Below are 21,668 nucleotides of genomic sequence, written 5' to 3' on the forward strand. Positions count from 1 at the left end.
ATAAGCGTTATTTTTTACAGAATAATGTGAATGCTAAAGGGTTAAATCAAGGGGATTTTTTAGGGTTATTTTTTTTTCACACACCTTCCTCTAGGAACACTGACAAAAGCAAACAGACTTCTTTGGTTCCAATGCTATGTCATTGTAAATGGAGTATACTTTCAAGGCATGGAGCATATGCAAAAACAGATATGGCAGCCCACTATGGAGGGGCTGCTATATCCTTTTTGCAAAAACTACATTACACAACTGCCATTCAGAAATTATTGCAAATTGCATTCATAGAAAATTTAAGTTGTACAATTTTTTCCAGCCTATTCTATTCCCACACTGCTAACAATGGCATATATTTCCATCTGATTGTATATATTTACTTGGGTGTTGATGTATGATTATTTCAGTTATTCATTCCATTCATAAAGTATTTCTCATTCTAAATTCACCTCCTAATAGTTTGTTTCACTTACACCATGGTTAATGGTTGTAAATCTACCACCAAAACATCATTTATATTTTTCTCTCACGAGTATATCCATTTGTATGATTTTCAAAAAAAAAGTTTTGTTTAGATTTTGATTTGGTTAGCATTTTAAATTACTTTCTTTGCTCTTCTTCTTTGCTTCATTGTGACTCTATTTAAATCAAGGTTTTATCCATGCACATGTTCCTTTAGAAACCCTGACAGAAGTAAGCAAACTTCTTTGGTTTCATCATTTGGTCATTTAAAATGTTTATATTTGAATTATAATTTAATTATGAATTTATATAATTTTATGTTTTAAGGCCTCCTTCGGTTAGGGTAGACTGTTAAGGCCTCCTTCAGTTAGGGTAGCATATAGGGTAGATCATCCAAACCAGGCAATACATATCTGCTCAGCTGGGTTTTTTTTCTATTCCAGCTGCTATCATCAGCCCTTCACAGCACTTTGTGTCTTCTGCCGAGAGTCACAGCAAGCCTTTGAAATAGGCACTTAAAACTCACTAAATATGCACTAGTTTAGAAATTTGTGGGGAGAGATTAAGTGATTAAATCAACACCACTATTTGATAAGTACTTTATTTTATTGATCTTAAATGTTAACCTTAGTGTTTTGGCAAGAGTCATTGACATCCTGTGTGATTGGAAGAATGGACTAGCCAAGCTCTTATAAAGAATGGCGCATTGACTGAGAGTTGGTGGAAGTCGTAGGAGTCGTTGAGAATTCATGGAAGTTGTAGGAAGTCGCGGAAATCATTGAGAGTTTGTATTTCTTGGAGTATTGTATTTAGCAGAGTAATTTGAAGTACAGTGTGTGAAGACAATCGTGTCTGTCCCAACTCATAGAAGGATATAAAAGTGGTAACGAGTTTATTCAAATTACTTTGGATGTGAACATTTTCTTTTGATACAAAACCAAAGAAAAATGAGTTAACATGGAAGACTTATTAGCCTCCGTGGTGCAGTTGCTACAGCAGTCACTGCAGCAATTACAACAACAAAAACTATACCAACAGTTGCTGGAATTAATGTTGAAGTCCAAAAATACTTCAGGTTTGTTCTCGTCAGATGGCATAGCAAATGCAATCACAGCACCAACAGTGTATATTAAGAAAATGTTTAATAGAATCAGAGTATCTGCTCGTATTTTCCAACTGGTTTTAATGAATGTCTTAAAACATTCCACTATGTGCTCGTATTTTCCAACTGGTTTTAATGAATGTCTTAAAACATTCCACTATCCGCAACCTTCTGGAGGCTATTTTTGCGAAATTAAACAGTGGCAAAATATTTTCTGAATTGGATCTCTCTGACACATAACTACAAATTAGAGTAGACAATGAATGCTTGAAGTACCTAACAGTTAACACACATAAAGGACTGTATAAGTACAACAGGTTACCATTTGGTTTAAAAGTTGCACCAGCAATTTTTCAACAGAATATGAATCCAATGTTAGTGGACTGTGAATTCGCAATTCCATATCTGGATGATATACTCATTAAAAGCAAATCCAGGGATCAACACATCAAGCATGTAAAATATGTATTTCAAAAAATTAAAGATTACAGCTTAACCATGAGTGAAGAAAAGTATGAATTTTTCTTACTGGAAATAAGATATTTAGGACAAGTCATTGACAGGAATGGACAACAACCTGACCCATCGAGGGCAGGCACAATTAAAAATATGCCTCCTCCAACTAATATAGTGACCTTAGAAACATCTTTAAGACTGGCAATTTATTACCAAAAGTATAACCCAAATATGCATACGGTTAGGACTCCGCTGGATAATTTGCTGGAAAAAGATATGGAAAGGAATTGGTCAGAAAATTGCCAAAAGGTGTTTGACAAAATTTTTTAAAATATTAATATCTGATTTGTTGTTAGATCACTTTTATCCTGCAGCAGGGTTTGTTGTAGCTTCAGACGCTTCTGAGTATTTGTATTGAAGCAGTAATGCTACATAAATATAAAGATGGTAGTATGAAGGTGGTGGTTCGTGCTTCACATTCTCTGATATCAGCAGAGCAAAATTATAGTCAAATCGAAAAAGAAGCTCTAGCAATCATTTTTGCCATGAAAAAATTTCACAGATTTTTGCACAGAAGTATCCGATAATGATACACAGTTTACAGCATATGAGTTTTAAAATTTTGGCAAAATGTATGCAGTTGAACACATCTCTACTCCACCATATTACCCAAGATCAAATGGGCAAGTGGAACAGTTTGAAGATACATTTAAAAGGGCATTAAAAAATCAAGAAACAAGCTAGTTGATGACACAGCATTGATACAATTCTTGAGGGTTTATAGGATAACACCAAACCCAAACACTTGTTCAGGTAAGTCACCTGCAGAACTAATTTTTACTTAAAAAATAAAAGCAATTTTTGACAGATAAGAAAAGCAAATAAGGAAAACACTAAAATATGACAAAGTATTTTAATCTCAGTGACATGGTGTTTTTCAAAATATATAAAAATCGAAGAGAAGCTTGGGAAGGCAGAATAGTAACAAAATGAATAGGCAAAAAAATGGGAATGCAAAAGACATTTTAAAAAGTTTTTAAAATATATGGAAAAAAGAAAAGATACCTGTGGAAGTGCTCTATGACACCTTTGATATTCCAATGCCTTGAACTTAACGTAGCAGCACAAGAAAGAGGAAACAAACAGAATGGTTGAAAGTAGTGCCTAAATGGACGAGATATTAAACTTCCCTAGGGAGTAAATCTCAAAGAAATGTTGTGGCAAGAGTTATTGACACCCCTGTGGGAGTGGAAGAATGGACTAACCAAACTCTTATAAAGAATAGCATATTGGTTGAGAGTTCATGGAAGTCATAGGAATTGTTGAGAGTTCATCGAAGTCATGGGAGTCGTTGAGAGTTTGTGGAAGTTGTAGGAAGTCATTGAGATCTTGTACTTATTGGAATGTCGTGTTTAGTGGAGTAATTTGAAGTACGTCATGTGAAGACAGTTGTGTCTATACCCACTTCGTGAAATCTATGTCTAATGTATAGAAGGATGTAAAACTTTGTTAACCTCAACAAGATTTGCTTTCAGAGTATAAAGGGCTATAACTATGTACTCTAAGCTCTAACAATTCTGCCAATCTACTACCTGAAAACAAATTTAATGATGATAATAATAATAATAATGGTTTCAAATTTTGAAATGAGACCAACAATTTTAGGAGTGGGGTTAATCAATTTCATTAAACCCAGTGCTTGATTGGCACTTTATTTAATTGACCCCGAAAGGATGAAAGGCAAAGCTGACCTTGGCAAGATTTGAGCTCAGAACATAAAGAAATGGAAGAACTACAGTTAAATACTAATGATTCTGTCAGCTTGCTACCTTAATGATAATAATAATCCTTGAGAAGAGGGATTAAGTTGATTACATTGTCTCCAGTACTCCACTGATACTAATCCAAAAGGATGGAAGGCAAAGTCAACCTTGGCAGGATTTGAACTTGGAATGTAATGACAAAATGCTATGAAGCATTTTGTCCAGTGTACTAATGGTTTTGCCAGCTTGCCGCCTTTACAACAACAACAACAACAACAGTAATCATCATCATCATTTAACGTTTGCTTTCCATGCTAGCATGGGTTGGATGATTTGACTGAGGTCTGGCGAACCAGACTCCAGTCTGATCTGGCAGAGTTTCTACAGCTGGATGCCCTTCCTAACGCCAACCACTCCAAGAGTGTAGTGGGTGCTTTTACATGCCACTGGAAGCGGCCATGCCCAAATGGCGTAAACAAACAAATGAAGTTTGCTTTAGAAGCGTTGAGATGTCTTAGAAAGTTAAAGAAGTGGTTTTAAATTCTCAAACACAGGATAATGCTAATAATATAGCCTGAAGAGAATAAGCTACCCCTATTTTGCAGAAAAAAGTGTTGCCAGCCGGCTATGAGACTCAAACTCACACCTCCGTGATTACACAATAACATTATAATTTCTAATTTAGGTACAAGATCATGCATTTTGAGGAAGGGGGCATTTTATAATACAACTCCTGTACTTGACTGGAATTTATTTTATTAACCCTGGAAGGATGGAAGGCAAAATTGACACAAGAGGAATTTGAACCGAGACTGTAAAGAGCCACAGACGATATTAACACAGTCAGTGTTTGTTTTAAACTTAATTTCCTCTTAGTTGCAGATCCTTTTATCTGTTTGTAAATTCTCCTATAATGCTAGGTGTGCCTTGCTAATATTTCAGATCAAAAATAAATACATTCAGGAAATCCCGTTGCATCTAATTCATTGGCTAAAAAAACAAGTTTTTTATTTCCTGGTGTTTTATTGCTTGGTTTCTGTGTCTATGTCTATGTTGTCACTTTCCTTGTGGTGCCCCCACTCTCTCTTTCTGTTTCATTGAATGTGTACCTCTACGTCTTTGTCTGCACATTTCTCGGTCTGCAAACACCACTAGAGTGTCTTCTGCAAGCAAGCAAATATGTATTTACGGTAAGATGTTGTTTATTTTCTCAAAAAACCCCAAATTCGATGATGATGATAATTATTAGCTGCAAGCCGGCAGAATTGTGAGCACAAACCCGTCTCTGTCTGTTACTTTTTAAATATCACTTGTTTCAGTCATTGGACTGCAGCCCTAATGGGGCATCACCTTGAAGGGTTTAGTCAAATAAATCAACTCTGGTACTTATTTTTAAATCTGATACCTATTCTCTTGGTTTCTTTTCCTGATGCACCTACAGGGATGTAAACAAACCAACATTGGCTGTCCAGTGGTTGACACACACACACACACACACAAAGACATATGGTTTCCATGTACCAGATTCACTCATAATACATAGCTAAGCCCAGGGCTATATAGTAGAAGGCATTTTATCCAATGTGCAACACATTGGGACTGAATATGAAACCACTTGGTTGCAAAGTGAGCTTCTTAACCACAGATCCATGCCTGCATCTTTTGAGCACAGTTAAATTGGGAAACTGCAAGAATCATAAGTGTTAGGCAAAATGTCTGAATTCAAATCCTGCTGAAGTCGACGACTTTGCTTTTCATAATTTTTGGAGTTGATAAATGAGGTACCTGTCAAATACAAAAGTTAATTGTTCCCCACACTCCCATCAAAATTTCAGGTTTTTTGCCTAATGCAGAAAAAATTATTATTATGATTATTATTCAGTGCTATATTTAAGAGATGAGGAATTATGTACATTATTTACATTAGACAGATGAGGGCAAATATCCGTCGAATGTAAATAATGATTATGATTATTGTTATCATGATTGCACACTAATTATTTCATTATTCTTTTACTTCTAGTTATCCGAGCAACCATGGTGTGGTGCCATCGGTAAATATTTGTTGCTTGAGATGACACTGACTTCACATATGTCCTATGATGATGTATTGTATCACAAGTCAGTTTGGTTCATACTAGCTTTGTCACATACACAATTAAACAATGACAATGATGTCAAACCAGTGAGGGACCCTCATGTGGTTGCTTGATCTACTAGTAATAATTTCTAGATCTCACTCATAAAAGCAGGACATATTTAATCATGTAATTCAGAGTTATGTGTTTTGAAGAAAGACATGACAGTTTGGTTTTTCAGATGACTACCACCTTTGAAAAGAATGACACTATAGATAATGTGGGCCTAGATATACTTAGAAAGAAAACAAAAGATTGTCACGAGTGATATATTTTTGTCTTTTAGGAAAACACATTAGATAATAATGATCTTGGGTACATTGTACCTAGGGAAAATGTTGGGATGGTCATAGCTGAAACATTTTTGATCTAGCATCTGCTAGAACAGTAGTGACTCACTTCTGGTCACACAACAATGATCACATCAACAATGATAAAGCTAATATAAACTTGATATTTTTTTCATTTGTTTTAATGATTATAGTTATAAAGGTGATGAGATGGTAGAATTGTTAGCACACCAGACAAAATACTACAGCATAAGAGACTGATAGAATAAGGACCATTCAACTAAAACCCTTCATGGTGGTGTCTCAGCATAGCAACAGTCCAAAGACTGGAACAAGTAAAAAATAAAAACATCAATGTTTAAATATAAGATGAAGCTGTCATAGCAGGAAGATCTTAGACCATAAGTCTGCTTGATCAGGGCTAAATTTAATCAACAACAAATATATGCAGTTCTAAATTATATAGTTATTATTTGTCTTCAATTTGATACAAATGTTCCCTGCCTACTTTTATGTGAGCAATTCATATGTTTTTGTTTATTTACTGCAAATATCTCTGACTGTAGAACAAAAGCAAGAAATAATGTTTGTTTAAACTGTTACAGCTTTGGAGTGTTTCCACGCGGAGATATCAACATTTTATTTGACAGTTTCAGTAACACCCTCAGGAACAAACATTCAATACTCCAGCAGAATGTCAAAGATCAGCTGTTAACAACATTTACAAGTTATAAGTAAAACTCCATTAACTCATAGTCTGGAAACACATACACACGCATGCGCACACATACACACACACACACACATTCTCTTTCTCTCTTTCTATCTATCTATCTTTCCCCCAATGCTTCATAAACTCATAAGCCTTATGCACTTTTAAGAGTAAATGCTTACCTCTAGGGTTTCATAGTTCGGTGGATAAAAGATTAATCATCCCTTGAATAGGAGGCCTGGTTTACTGCAAGTCACATCACATTTCCAGATGACCTCATTCCTATTCCCCTGTAGAAAACTAAATTAATTGAGCTGATGTTGACAGTACTCTGTCCCAGAGAAGTATAACAAAGTACCTGAAGTGGATTTGATCTGGCAACCTATGAACAGGTTGTTCAATACACCCTCCTACAAACTAACAGCTGTTGTTTCTTCCCTAAGTACAAACCAACATTTTTCTTAATCCTACCTGTCACTTAAATATGAATGTCTTGTCTTCTGACTATTTCTTTCAGTAAGAATAAATAAACATTAGTCGTTCAACTGCATTTACTATCAAAACTGGACACTAATATAACATTTATATGATCTATATTGCAATTGCTCTTGTAACACTAATCATATAACATGTGGTCTCTATTGTGATTGAACTTATATCACTATGCTGTAAATATTAATCATAAAACATATGTGTACATTAACCCTTTTGTTACTGAATTTATTTTGAGATGCTCTTTGTTTCTTTCAATTACTTTAAATATAACAAAGAATTTAGTAAAATAACTTAGTTATCATTGAGCTAGTGTTAGGAACATAAATTGTGACTAAGGTTTGGTGGAAGATTTTAATTGAAAACTTATGAAAACAAGACATTTGTACTCAGAGCCAGGGCCAGTTTCAGCCTGGTTGGTAATGAAAGGGTTAATATTAGTTTTATATTGCAATATATATATAGACACTATGAATTCATGACCAAGTCGTTAAATTCTTATTAATATTCCACTCCAAACCCTTTTATATTAATTTCGCACTGTGCTCTATCAATGTTTCTGATTTTATGGTTTAATTTTTTTTTTTTTTTTTCAGAACAATTCCGGAACAAACAGGACAGAAACTAAAATGGTCAGAACCTCCAGAAACAGTTCTGGTGCTTAAAAAGTCATTTGGTGACAATATGTTTGAACCATTTATTGAGGTTCTCTTCTGGCTTACTTATGTAAGTATGTTATATTTGCTGTTTCCACTGTTATGCCACTTGGTGATATTCATGAAGGATACCCAGTTTGAAAATAAGCCAGTCTAATCTCATCCTGTTATCAATAATCTTTTAGTCTGTGATTGCTTAACAATGACAAAAATAACAAAAACTCCAATTTAATAATAGCCAGGTTCACACCCACCTGTCTCGCTATCATCATCATCATCAATAGTATTAATATGCTAAATTTTTGTTTTTGTACGTACCTGCTGCATGCGTCACACTTCAAAGGAGTGGCAAAGCAAGAGAGAGGTGGACAGAGAGGAAGTAAGAGAGAGAGAGAGAGTGAAAGAGACTGAGTGGTGTTTGTTTTATGTTTTTAAATGTTTCAGAGAGGACGTAAGAGAGAAAGAGAGTGAAAGAGACAGTGAGTGGTGACAGGGTTCATTTTGTGTTTTTAAATGTTTATCACATTGCAACAGAAGCAGATACATAGATACATACATACACACATTGTTAAATCAAAAGTGGGAAAGAAGAGGAACACAAAGGAAGTGAGAGACGGTAGATACATAAATCCAAAGAAAAGTTCATACATAGGACACAGAAAATATTGGCTGTCAATTTCACTTTTCAATACCACACGAGGATAAAATTAACTGACAAATGGCTGAGTACTCCATAGACATGCATAACATTAACGTAGTTCTCAAGGAGATTCAGCCTCACACAGAATATGACAAGGCTGGCGCCTTTGAATTACATCTACAACTCGAGACATATGAATGTATTTGTGTGTGTGTGTATAGTATAGGTTAGTTAAAACATGTTTGCAATAATAAGTGTTATGTGATCGAAATAACCACAATTACCAAACTTTCATTCATAAATCCATTTATTATTTCATTATTTTGCATTTCAATTTGTACATTTGTACCCAGAAATTTTCAACAACTGCATGCCAGAAGAAATGGAAAAATGAGTAATTTTATCTCCTAAAAATTCTGACTGTCTTGCAATAAATGTAAAAGTTCTTAATATCATACCAGGGGCACTTAAAACGTATTTAGGCACAGATTCAGTGTCCTGCAATAATGAAGAGGAGGTTCAGAACTATCCATTTGAATTCATAAACTCACTCACTCATCGCCTCAACTTAAAAGTAGGAGCTATTGTAATGCTACTAAGAAATCTTTCCATCAGTCAGGGATTATGTAATGGAACTTGCATGAAAGTGCAAAGACTTCATGAACATTGTGTAGAGGCATTATTTGTAACGGGCTCCAACAGAGGTCGTACATTTCTAATTCCCAGAATTAAATTTAGCCCAAGTGATGCAAATATTCCATTCACACTAAACAGACTTCAGTTTCCACTTCAACTTGCATATTCAATAACAATAAGGCTCAAGGGCAAACATTTGAAAAAGTTGGAATACGTTTGCCTCGACCGGTTTTTTCTTATGGCCAATTATATGTCGTATTTTCAAGAGCATGAGCTATATCAAAGTAGGAGTTATGACACTCAATTGGGATAACAGTCAAAGCCAAAAACACACAAAATATTGTCTACCATGAAGTACTGTGAGGAAGACCACCGCACCAGTTAGCATCACCACCACACCAGCTGCTCCATCATTACGCATCCACATTACACCTTTAAGATCAACATACCAACAAACCACAAAATCGCACCAGCCGGCATCACTGCTACCTCCAAGGCCATCGTATATATATATATATGTATATGTATGTATGTGTGTTTGTGTCTATTTGTCACACCACCATTGCTTGACAACTGATGTTGGTGTGTTTGCGTCCCTGTAATTTAGCTGTTCAGCAGAAGAGACTGATAGAGTAAGCACCAGGCTTACAGGGAATAAGTCCAGAGGTCAATTTCTTCGACTAAAGGGTGGTGCTCCAGCATGGCCACCATCAAATAACTTAAAGAATAAAAGAATATCAGAAAAACATTCCGTACCACTAAACCAAGAAGGTCCTTTGAATATATACGATGTATTTTAAGGTTAAATAGTAATTCCGTTTACATTTGTGTGACTGAGATATTTTGGTTGGATTGTATAGTCTTTGGTGTTACATTACTTTCTATATTCTGTAACTCACTATATACTTTTCTAGGCCTGAAATTTTTGTGGGGCGGGGGGCCAGTTGATAAGATCGACCCCAGTACACAATTGGTACTTAATTTATCGACCCTGAAAGGATGTAAGGTAAAGTCGACCTCGGTAGAATTTGAACTCAGAACATAAAGACAGATGGTCATAATATGCAAACATGGCATCAGTACAGTTTACAGATGCTTACATTTTTTATGTTTTCCGTGAATTTTTCACAGGTCCAGCTAGTTATAAACAAATAGCAGTAGTTTCTCTGAGCTACTTATAGTGTTTCCTTTTTTAGAAGAAGTAATCAATTATTACATAATATACTTTTATTTAGTCTCACAGCATGGCAGCTTGTGCAAGGGTCTTCTATAGTCCTGGGATAACCACACCTTGTGAGTGGATTTGGTACATAGAAACTGAAAATTTGTTGTGTATGTATATATACATACCAGCCTAAGATGTTTGTTTTCGTTCGGTTTCCTTGTATGTCTCCACTGACCTGTTTTTGTTCCCAACTTTGACCCTCCATAAATCTCAAATTTTATTTTGGTACTTATGGGAGCAACTGTCTTCAAAGACTCATATTGTCATTCAGTGCTCGAAATGAGGTGTAGATAGACAGCGGACGATTGATGAGGGGTCGTTCTTTATGTTACTTGTCCTGTTTTCCATTTGTTTCTCTCGTTGTTAGCGTATTGAATTAATTTGTTTTTGTATTTCATGTTGTTTACTGTTGGTGATGTCCTGTACCCATATATATATATATATATATATATATATATATATATATATATATATATATATAATCATCATCGTTTAACGTCCACTTTCCATGCTAGAATGGGTTGGACAATTTGACTGAGGACTGGCGAACCAGATGGCTGCACCAGGCTCCAATCTTGATCTGGCAGAGTTTCTACAGCTGGATGCCCATCCTAACGCCAACCACTCCAAGAGTATTATTTATATTATTTGATTGAATGCCATGCATCCATTTCCAAGTATATATATATATATACATATACACACACACACACACATATATATATATATATATATATATATAATATACACATGCATATCTTTTCCATATCATTTAGAGTAAAATTATGTGTTTTCTATACTGAGCATACCCAACTGTCACCTATTATCTCTCTCTCTCTTTCAATATATATGTGTATATGTATGTATGTATGTGTAGATATATTTATATACATACATATATATACATATATTTATAGTGTGTGTATGTTTATGTGTGCCTTTGTCCAGGCATCACATGATGGCTGTAAATGAGCATCATTGTCATACAAGCAAGGTTCTTCAATTCCAGTCTTCCGTGAAAAACATGTCTGGTTACGTGGATATAAATATTACCGTACTTGGAAACAGGTGAGGGCTGGCAACAGGAAGAGCATCCAGCCATAAGAAAATCTGCTTCAACAAGTTTCATCTGACCTGTAGAAAAGTGGACTTTGAATGATGATGATGATTCAATAAATAGGCACAGGCTGTGGTTATAAAGCTTGCCCCGCAGCCACATAGTTTGGTCTTCAATCCCAATGCCTGGTATCTTTGACAAGTGTCTTCTAATATAGCCTCAAGTCTTTTAGTCATACATAGTGAGTCCAATGAAAAGTTATATGTTTTTGACAAGTAAGCACATTTCCATGTGCTTTCATGCATGCATTTTTATTCTGTTTGTACATGTGTTTGAATGTATTTATTTTTCTTTTTGTGTATATGTGTGCGTGTTTAGTTTTATATATATATTTATATATATATATTTATATATATATATATATATATTTATATATATATCATCGTCATTTAACGTCCACTTTGACGATGATATATATATATATATATATATATATATATATATATATAAAACTAAACACGCACACACATATATATATATATACAGGGTGGCCCAAAACTAGGTTTACAGTTATCACAGAGCCACTTTAAATTTCTTTTAAAACATTTTTTTACATTTAAATTTCTCTCTTACAAACTGAAAAGGGAGCTTGATAAAATTAACTAAATTAGCATAGAATAATGGTTTCATAATTTTTTTTTATAATTAAGATTTAAGTCAAAATTATTAATCTAATTTTTGTTTTTAACTTTTCTTTATAGTTTAGTCTGTAGTCAGGGGAGTGTGTAAAATGATGTGTATATGTGAGTGTGAGATAGGCTTTTGCACAATTTCACTTTACCAAATTCCCCTTGCAAGGTGTCAGTCAACCCAAAACTATGATAAACAACATCTGACCCAGGATTGAACCTGGAATTATGTATTCATACAGTGAGCTTCTTGACTACATAGCTATGTGTTTGTTTATACAAAACTACTTGATTTTCTCGTTATTTTAGTACCACCCACCCACCCACACACATACATGTAAATATATATATACAAAGATAGATAGCTGGATAGATAGATAGATAGTTATAGATGCACAAATATATATATATAGATACCTGATGAGACCCCAATAAGGCTTGAAAATCAATTATCGCCAGTCTTGTAAAAAATATAAATATGTGTTCTACAAAAAATATTGAATAATCTTCGTTTTATTGATTTTATTATGACTACATAAAAACAAACATTACCTGCCTGTCTGTCACTGTGTGTGTGTGTGTGAGGGCACATGGTTTAGTGGTTAGGGTATTTGGCTCACAAACATAAGGTTGTGAGTTCAATTCCCAGCAGCACATTGTGTCCTTGCGCAAGACACTTTATCTTTCATTGCTCCAGTCCACTCAGCCGGCAAAAGGACCAGCCTTGTAACATTTCTCTGTGTCATGCTGAATCTCCATGAGAGCTATGTTAAGGGTACATGTGTCTGGGGAGTGCTCAGCCATTTTGCACATTAATTTCACTAGCTGGCTTTTCCATTGATCAGATCAACTGGAACCCTCATCATCGTAACCAACAGAGTGCCAGTAAGTAGTGTGTGTGTGTGTTATTGTAACAGATGCTAAGATATTAAAGATTCTAATCTTAAAGTCAAAAAATACAGCAGTGTTGCTCAATACCTCCATGCTCATAAATCATTGATTAACAATTATAAACCATCAGCTACACTTGTCTGCTCACACCTGTATGTACACATGCATGTTGTAAATCACGAAGACAGTCTTTTTGATATTTCCTTTAGCAATTTTTTTTCTGTGAAAACTAGTTGATGTAAGGCTGTGCCTTCTTTTGAAAGTGTCAACAGATTAAAAAAATATATGCCTACACAAAATCTTATTTCCTTATATCCTGTTACACAGCTTGAATATTAACTAGCTAGCTGTGTCTACTTACTCCTTTGTTATTATTACTTCCTTCATGGTTTTTTTCCCCTCATTAATTTTGTCTAAAGTATATGACCATATTCATGTCCTTTGAAAGAGGTGAGGTTGATCCCTTTAATGTGCAGCTTTAATCTGTTGCACTATCTACAGCTGCAAAAAGGACATATACATGAAGGGATTTCCAGAAGGCCAGCATTCTTAGAAAAAAGGCCCTGGCATTATAATTAATTCTGGGCCATTTGCAGTTGGATTCCACTTAAAGCATGAAAGGGCCAATTGGTGATAGAGTTCAACCGGGTAGTTAAGTCTACTAACCAAAAACGAGTAGAGTCCATCCAATGGACTTCAATGTGGCCTTTTATTAAACCAGTTTCGCTCACATTGTTGGATATGGTCCAAAGTTATGGTAGAAATTATTAGCTTATGATGCCTCACAGTGTGCTCAAAACTCAGGAAACCCTGACATAATCTAGATCATGTTTACATCTGTTGCAATTATGTGATCAAATCCACAAGCACTCCATGTGTGAGAACCAATGAAGGAACCTCTGTGTAGTGATTGATATACTACAAATAACAGCTCTCTCTCTCTCTCTCTCTCTCTCTCTCTCTCTCTCTCTCTCTTACACACACACACACACATCACACCCTACATGGATAAAGGGACATTGGATTATCTAGTTCTTGCAATATTATAGCAAGTTGGGAAGGAAAAAGATGAGATGGTCATGGCTAGAACACCTTTAATCATTGGTCAGAATTGACCTAGGGCACACCACCAACAATGACACTATGTATGTCACTCACATCTATACATGCTCAATGTAGTTAGTCTTTCCTCCTCCTGCTACTACTGTAGATAGTCTCTTCTGACTCCAACTGAATGAACATCATCAAACAGTGTAGACAGGTCTGAAATTGTTTTGTATTTCCTTCATCCACTCTCTCTCTCTCTCTATCTCCTTATTTCTTTATTGCCCACAAGGGGCTAAATATAGAGGGGACAAACAAGGACAGACAAAGGGATTAAGTCGATTACATTGACCCCAGTGCGTAACTGGTACTTAATTTATCGACCCCGAAAGGATGAAAGGCAAAGTCAACCTCAGCGGAATTTGAACTCAGAACATAACAACAGACAAAATACCTATTTCTTTACTACCCACAAGGAGCTAAACACAGAGAGGACAAACAAGGACAGACAAGCGGATTAAGTCGATTATATCAACCCCAGTGCGCAACTGGTACTTAATTTATCGACCCCGAAAGGATGAAAGGCAAAGTCAACCTCAGCGGAATTTGAACTCAGAACATAACAACAAACGAAATACCACTAAGCATTTTGCCCAGCGTGCTAACGTTTCTGCCAGCTCGCTGCCTACACTCCATCTCCCTCTACACTCAGCACTTGACTGAAATGTCCAAGTCCTTTTATATTTTTCCTTTTATTGTTTCCTCTACCCTTACCTTGGAACTGCAATCCTCTCAAAACAACGGCTATAAAAAACAGCAGATGAGTTATTTATATCCAGCTGAAAAATCAAATTACTTCAATAAAAAAAATGGTAACAGTTGGTCTATAAGAGGTGTTCATAGAAAAGTTTGATATGTTTAAATGCTGCAAAGAATTAAAAAGGCATTTGGTTTAGGTTCTTTTCTTTTGTATGAACCTGAAAAAGAGGGATGTGACCATATTTCTAATATTTTTAATGAAACACATAAACTAATTTTGACAATCAAGAATTCAGAGCTGTTCAGTAAAATAATTAATTAAATTTTCCTTTATTAAGATGGTGTTTAGAACATAATTTAACAAAAAGTTCATACATAAAATTATAGAAGAGTACAATTTAAATATAAACACTTCAGAACTTACCTGTTTAATGTCATAAAAACAGGGATGATCTTAGGCTGGTTGGTATCAAAAGAGTTAATGTAAAAAGTAGTTGTGATACTTGTGCCAGTAGCACGTAAAAAAGCACCATCCGAACGTGGCCAATGCCAGCGCCACCTTGACTGGCTTCTGTGTCGGTGGCACGTAAAAAGCACCCACTACACTCACAAAGTGGTTGGCATTAGGGAGGGCATCCAGCTGTAGAAACACTGCCAGATCAGACTGGAGCCTGGTGCAGCCTCCTGGCTTCCTAGACCCCGGTTGAACCGTCCAACCCATGCTAGCATGGAAAACAGACGTTAAACGATGATGATGATGATGATAATTGAAGTCACAAAGCTACAAGATAATGTATGATTAATTGAAAACTATGTGCATTACTAAGCATTACATTTGACAGAGTAATCTGACTGTTAAAGGGTTAAAGTAATTATTCCAGAAATCTCCTTATATCCATAGAAAACAACAATACATCTATAGGCCAATGTAATTTGTTGTTCTGTTTTATGGAGAAATCAAATGCCAACATAGACTAGTTTTTCATCAAAGAGTGATAAAAAATTTTAAAGTGTTGGAAACATTAATCTCATCTCTCTCTCTCTCTCTCTCTCTCTCTCTCCTCTCTCTCTCTCTCTCTCTCTCTCTTCTCTCTCTCTCTCTCTCTCTCTGCTTATTTATTATTTTACACTTGGTAAATGGAAACTGAACTGAAAGAAGCCCGTCGTATATGTATATGTTAGTGTGTCTGTGTTTGCCCCCCCCCCCATCGCTTGACGACTGATGTTGGTGTGTTTACATCGCTGTAACTTTGCTGTTCGGCAAAAGAGACCAATAGAATAAGTACTAGGCTTACAAAGAATAAGTCCTGGGGTCGATTTGCTCGACTAAAGGCGGTGCTCCAGCATGGCCACAGTCAAATGACTGAAACAAGTAAAAGAGTAAATAGCTACAATAATTGTGACCTCATTACATACAACCAGCGTGTTGTACTATTAAACAGGGCACACAATCCCTTATTACTTGAGAATGCCTGGCTGTCGAAAAGGCCACACTCTTACCTTACTACTGAGTATTTAAAGTAGGAAATTCTTAGGAGGCATTTACCTATCAAAGTTGTCACAACAAAGCACAAATGTTATGACAAAATTAGTATCAAGAAAATATATGTAAAATACAGAAAAATTAAAACCATTTCGGTCCTAGGATTTATCTCACTTAAGCTCATTGTACATTACTTGGCCTAGTGGTTAGAGCAGCAGACTCGCGGTCGATGGATCGCAGGTTCGAAACTCAGAGTGCGTGTTTATGAGCGAAACACCTAAGCTCCATGCGGATCCAGGAGAAGGTTATGGTGAACTTCTACTGACTCTTTTGCCACAACTTTCTCTCCTCCTTCCTCCTGCATCTTGCAGCTCATCTGCAACGGACCGGTGTCCCGTCCAGGTGGGGAACCTATACGCCAAGGAAACCGGGAAACCGGCCCTTATGAGCCAAGCATGGCTCGAGAAGGAACAAACAAATTATAAATTACTTGCAGTATAACTAGTGACGCCAGAAGACTTATGTGACCCTCTCTCCTGCATATCACCCCTCCTACTCTCATTTTTATCACCCTAGCTCTCTCACCATCTTGAGTTATACACTTAAGAGACCTCATCAGATCTCCATGTATCTCTACCTATACTCACCATAGGTCATTTGGTATTGACATCCATCATTCACTCTCAGACCCCTTGCTGTCTATCACTCTCACACCTATCCTTACTGGTACTGTTACCGTGATAAAATGCAGTCAATACACTCTGTTAAGTGTAGGGTTGTGAGGACTGTTTTCAGTTTTGTCACACATAACATTCTCTCTAATATTGATGCCATGTAAAAAGCACCCCGTAAAGTGGTTGGTGCTACGAAGGGCATCCAGCCATAAAAACCAAACTAGAAATTAAATTTATGAGTGAGATTTGGTCCTCTGACCCCCAGAAGAGAGCAGAATTGACCTGCCCAACTCATGCCAGCATGGAAAATACATGTAAAACAATGATAATGATACAGAGTGCTGGGTTCACATTCATGCACATTATGCAACTGCAATCTTTCCCTGACCAATGCACCACTCACCTGACAGTGTTGCTCTATCACCGTTAGCCAGATCTTGAAGGTCAATGATAAACAGAATTTGAACTCAGACTTCAAGAGCCAGGTTAAATGTTGAAAATCATCTTGTCCAACATTCAAATTCTGCCAATCTTCCACTCTGGACTGGTACTTTATTTAGTGACCCTTCACTCAAAAAAAGGAAGGCAAAGACCTTGGTGAGATTTTAGCTAAAAGTGTGGCGAGCCAGAACAAATACTTCCTGGAATTTTATCTGATGCTCTAACAACTCTGCCTGTCCCCTGTCTTTAGATAAGTTTAGGCTACATTAGGACAGAGTATGTAAGAATAAGAGTTACGCTGAATGTATTGAATACACTGTCATTTTAACATCCACTTTTCCATGCTTGCACTGATCAGACAGGGTTTAATGAGGCAGATTTTCTACAACCAAATGCCCTGTTTATTGCCAACTCTTGCTTGTTTCCAGGTAAGGTAATATTTCCAGATATGTTTCTGCAGAAAATTAATTAATGATGTTCATTTACCAACAATTACACAGTGTCAAAATAAGGAGACAGAAACAGTTGCACACTCACGTTCATATACATACCACACATGTACACATACACATACGATGGGCTTCTTTCTGTTTTCATCTACAAATCCACTCACAAGGATTTAATATTACTGATATTTGAATATTTTCTTTTTATATTTCCAGGAGAAAAAATTGACTGTGTTTGTAGAGTCAAAGGTTTTAAATCCTATATTTTTCAAGGACGAACGATATGACGGCATAAAAAATCATCTACAAACTTTCAATCAAGGTACTTTTTTTTTGCTTTCTTGTCTTTCTTATTTCTTGTAATTACAGTGAAAATAACTGGTGGTTGTATTTTATTACTAGCTCTATGACCCGGCAATGCCGGGTCATAGTGCTAGTGCATGCATATACAGCTGCATGTGTGCGCACATACACGCGAGTACTGTCCAAATCTCCGATCAATCACATACAGCTAGCTGGCATTCAATTGGCGTATCAAGTTTCGGACATTTTGATTGGATTTTGGATAGAAAATTCACAAAAAAGTCACTTCTATTGATTTTTTAATGGCTTTGCAGGGTGACTGAGGAAATGTAAAGATGTGCACGACCACCCTTGGACGGTTTACAATGACCATAGAAAGTGCGAGCCCTCTAACTGAAAAATTGTGGATTTGTATAAAAGACACGCACGCAGACATTTTGCCGTTTATATATATAGAGATATGGGTGTAGCAAATCAACAGGGTCGTTTGAATGTTGGATAGAATGCCTTGTGATATCTGTTTCAACTCTCTGAACCTTGAGATCAAAATCCCGTTGAGGTCAACTCTGTCTTTCATCTTTGCAGAGCGAATAAAAAAATTTATCAGTTTAGGGCAGTGGAGTGGCAAAATTGTTAGTGTTGGGCATCTTGTGCTTTCCAGTTTAGTTCTATACATCCTGAGTTCAAATCTCACCCCATCACCAAAAAAGTCATGACACTTCTGTCAGGAGTTACAGCTGATAGATAGTATCAGCAACTGGTTTGATCAGCAAAATGACATCTACCACCATCACACAATCGTGGGTGACAGGATCTGTAGAGCATCAGATAAAGTTTCTTGCAGCATTTAATTGCACCCTTTATTTTCTAAGTTCAGTTCCCACCAAACTCCACTTCACTTTTTGTCCCTCTGAAGTTGATATAAATGTAGCAGTCAAATACTGATACTGAAATCCTCCCCCAAAACTTAGAAATTGATAGTAGATGGCAGAACAGTGGTATTTGGATTGTCCTTTAAAATTTTGAGTTCAAACCCTGATGAGATCAACTTTGCCTTTCAGCCTTCCAAGGTCAGTGAAATAAGTCCTTGTCAAGTACTGGGGATGGTATAATTAATAATAAGGCGGTAGGAAATCATCATCATCATCATCATTTAGCGTCCGTTCTCCATGCTAGCATGGGTTGGACGGTTCAACTGGGGTCTGTGAAGCTGGAAGGCTTCATCAGGCCCAGTCAGATCTGGCAGTGTTTCTACGGCTGGATGCCCTTCCTAACGCCAACCACTCCGTGAGTGTAGTGGGTGCTTTTTACGTGCCACCTGCACAGGTGCCAGACAGAGCTGGCAAACGGCCACAAACGGATGGTGCTTTTACGTGTCACCGGCACGGGGGCCAGGCGAGGCTGGCAACGGACACGAACGGATGGTGCTTTTACGTGCCACCAACACGGGGGCCAGACAGAGCTGGCAAACGGCCACGAAACGGATGGTGCTTTTACGTGTCACCGGCACGGGGGCCAGGCGAGGCTGGCAACGGGCACAAACGGATGGTGCTTTTACATGCCACCGACATGGGGGCCAGACGCGGACGCTAAATGATGATGATGATGATGATGATGATCATTATCACAGTTGATTCCTCATATTGGCATATTCTGAAATTAAATCTAAAAGTGAAATAATGTAAGTTCAGTAAGCATAACTGTAATTAAATGGAATTCTAAAGATAATTAGCATATATTAATGTAGTAAATGCTGCTGGATTAGACTTTGCTTTTGTCTTTATAGGATCAATAAAATAAAGTATTGGGCATGTAGTAGTTCATGACTGTCAATATAATTGTCTGTACCCTACCTCCCCCAAATGTGTGACCTTGTAATATATGTCAGAAATTATCATCATCATCATCATCATCATTTAGCGTCCGTTTTCCATGCTAGCATGGGTTATCTTTATTTAATGTCTGTTGTCCATGCTGGCATGGGTTGGACAGTTTAACCAGGGCTGGTAAGCTGAAGAGCTGCACCAGACTCCAATCTGATTTGGTGTGGTTTCTACAGCTGGATGCCCTTCCTAATATGCCAACCACTCCGAGAGTGTAATGGGTGCTTTTACGTACCAGCTGCCATGACCATGCTCTCACTTAACTCAATGGGTCTTCTACTCAAGCACTGCATATTGCCAAAGCTCTTGGTCGTTTGTCATTGCCTTTGTGAGGCCCAACACTCGAAAGATGCTTTTTATGTGCCACCGGCACAGGAGCTAGTTTTCAGCATAATAATGGTTTCAGATTTTTCCACAAGAGCAGCAGTTTTGGGGGAGGAGATGAGTCAATTACATCAACCCCCAGCATTCAACTGGTACTTATTTTATCAACCCGGAAAGGATGAAAGGCAAAGTTGACCTGAGCAGAACTTGAACTCAGAATGTAAAGAGTCAGAAGAAATGCTGCTAATCATTTCAGCCAGTATGCTAATGATTCTGTCTGCTTGCTGCAATATAATAATGCCAATCCAGCCATCAGTCAAATAATGGTGCTAATTAACCCAATTTTATTCTCTATTTTTTTTTTAGTCCTTGTGATTAAAAAGTATTAATGGCAAGACTGTATCATAAAAGAATCCTTAAACCCAGTTTGCAGTGATGAAACAATACTAATTATATTAAACAAAAATTAAATTTTAAACACCATTTTTTTTTTCTTAAACAGATAATGAAGACCTAACAGACCGCATAGATCTTGTGATATGTTTAGGAGGAGATGGAACCTTGATGTATGCAGCATCTCTTTTCCAGGTATTTTCTTTTTTTTAGGTCTTACATACACGTTCCCTATATTTATTTACATTAGTGATATCAGCTTTAACAACGTTAAAAGTAATTTAAAATTAGAAAGTAAATATATTCTCATATATAGCTGCAGACGTGGCTGTGTGGTTAAGAAGCCTGCTTTGCAACCACATGGTTTCAGGTTCAGGCCTACTTCATGGAACATAAAGCAAGTGTCTTTTGCTATAGCCCTAGGCCAACTGATGCCCTGTGAGTGATGGAAAGTGTATGAAAGTTCATCGTGTGTGTCTTTGTGTTTAACCCTCAGCACCACTTGGCAACCAGTGTTGGTTTGTTTATGTCCCTTTAACCTTGTGGTTTGGCAAAAGAAACTTACAGAATAAGTACTGGAGTTGATTTGTTCAACTAAACCCATCAAGGTGGCGCCCCAACACGGACACAGTCCATATAAGAGATAAAAGATTAAAAAAGAGAAAAATGTATATTTACTCTTAAATCCGAGTAAATCCTTTATTTGTAAGGTTAT

At 36.7% G+C, this 21,668-nt stretch overlaps 1 protein-coding gene across 6 annotated transcripts in view; it reads left to right on the plus strand.

Annotated features, from left to right (window-relative positions):
* LOC115209212 (NAD kinase) overlaps positions 1-21,668 on the plus strand; it is a 101,358-nt gene that overhangs the window by 51,345 nt on the left and 28,345 nt on the right. For 5 of the 6 annotated variants that reach the window (XR_004998220.1, XM_029777470.2, XM_036501039.1 and 2 more), the window contains 3 exons: positions 8,006-8,135; positions 18,267-18,372; positions 21,063-21,148. Coding sequence is in view for 5 of the 6 variants with exons in the window: in XM_029777470.2 (XP_029633330.1) it covers positions 8,006-8,135; positions 18,267-18,372; positions 21,063-21,148 (322 nt within the window). In the remaining variant the exon portion in view is untranslated. Of the gene's footprint in view, positions 1-4,941; positions 4,968-8,005; positions 8,136-18,266; positions 18,373-21,062; positions 21,149-21,668 lie in introns of those variants that run through there. The other variant, XM_036501040.1, reaches the window with a different exon arrangement.

Source organism: Octopus sinensis, linkage group LG3 (genome assembly GCF_006345805.1).
Source record: "Octopus sinensis linkage group LG3, ASM634580v1, whole genome shotgun sequence".
Taxonomy (NCBI): domain Eukaryota; kingdom Metazoa; phylum Mollusca; class Cephalopoda; order Octopoda; family Octopodidae; genus Octopus; species Octopus sinensis.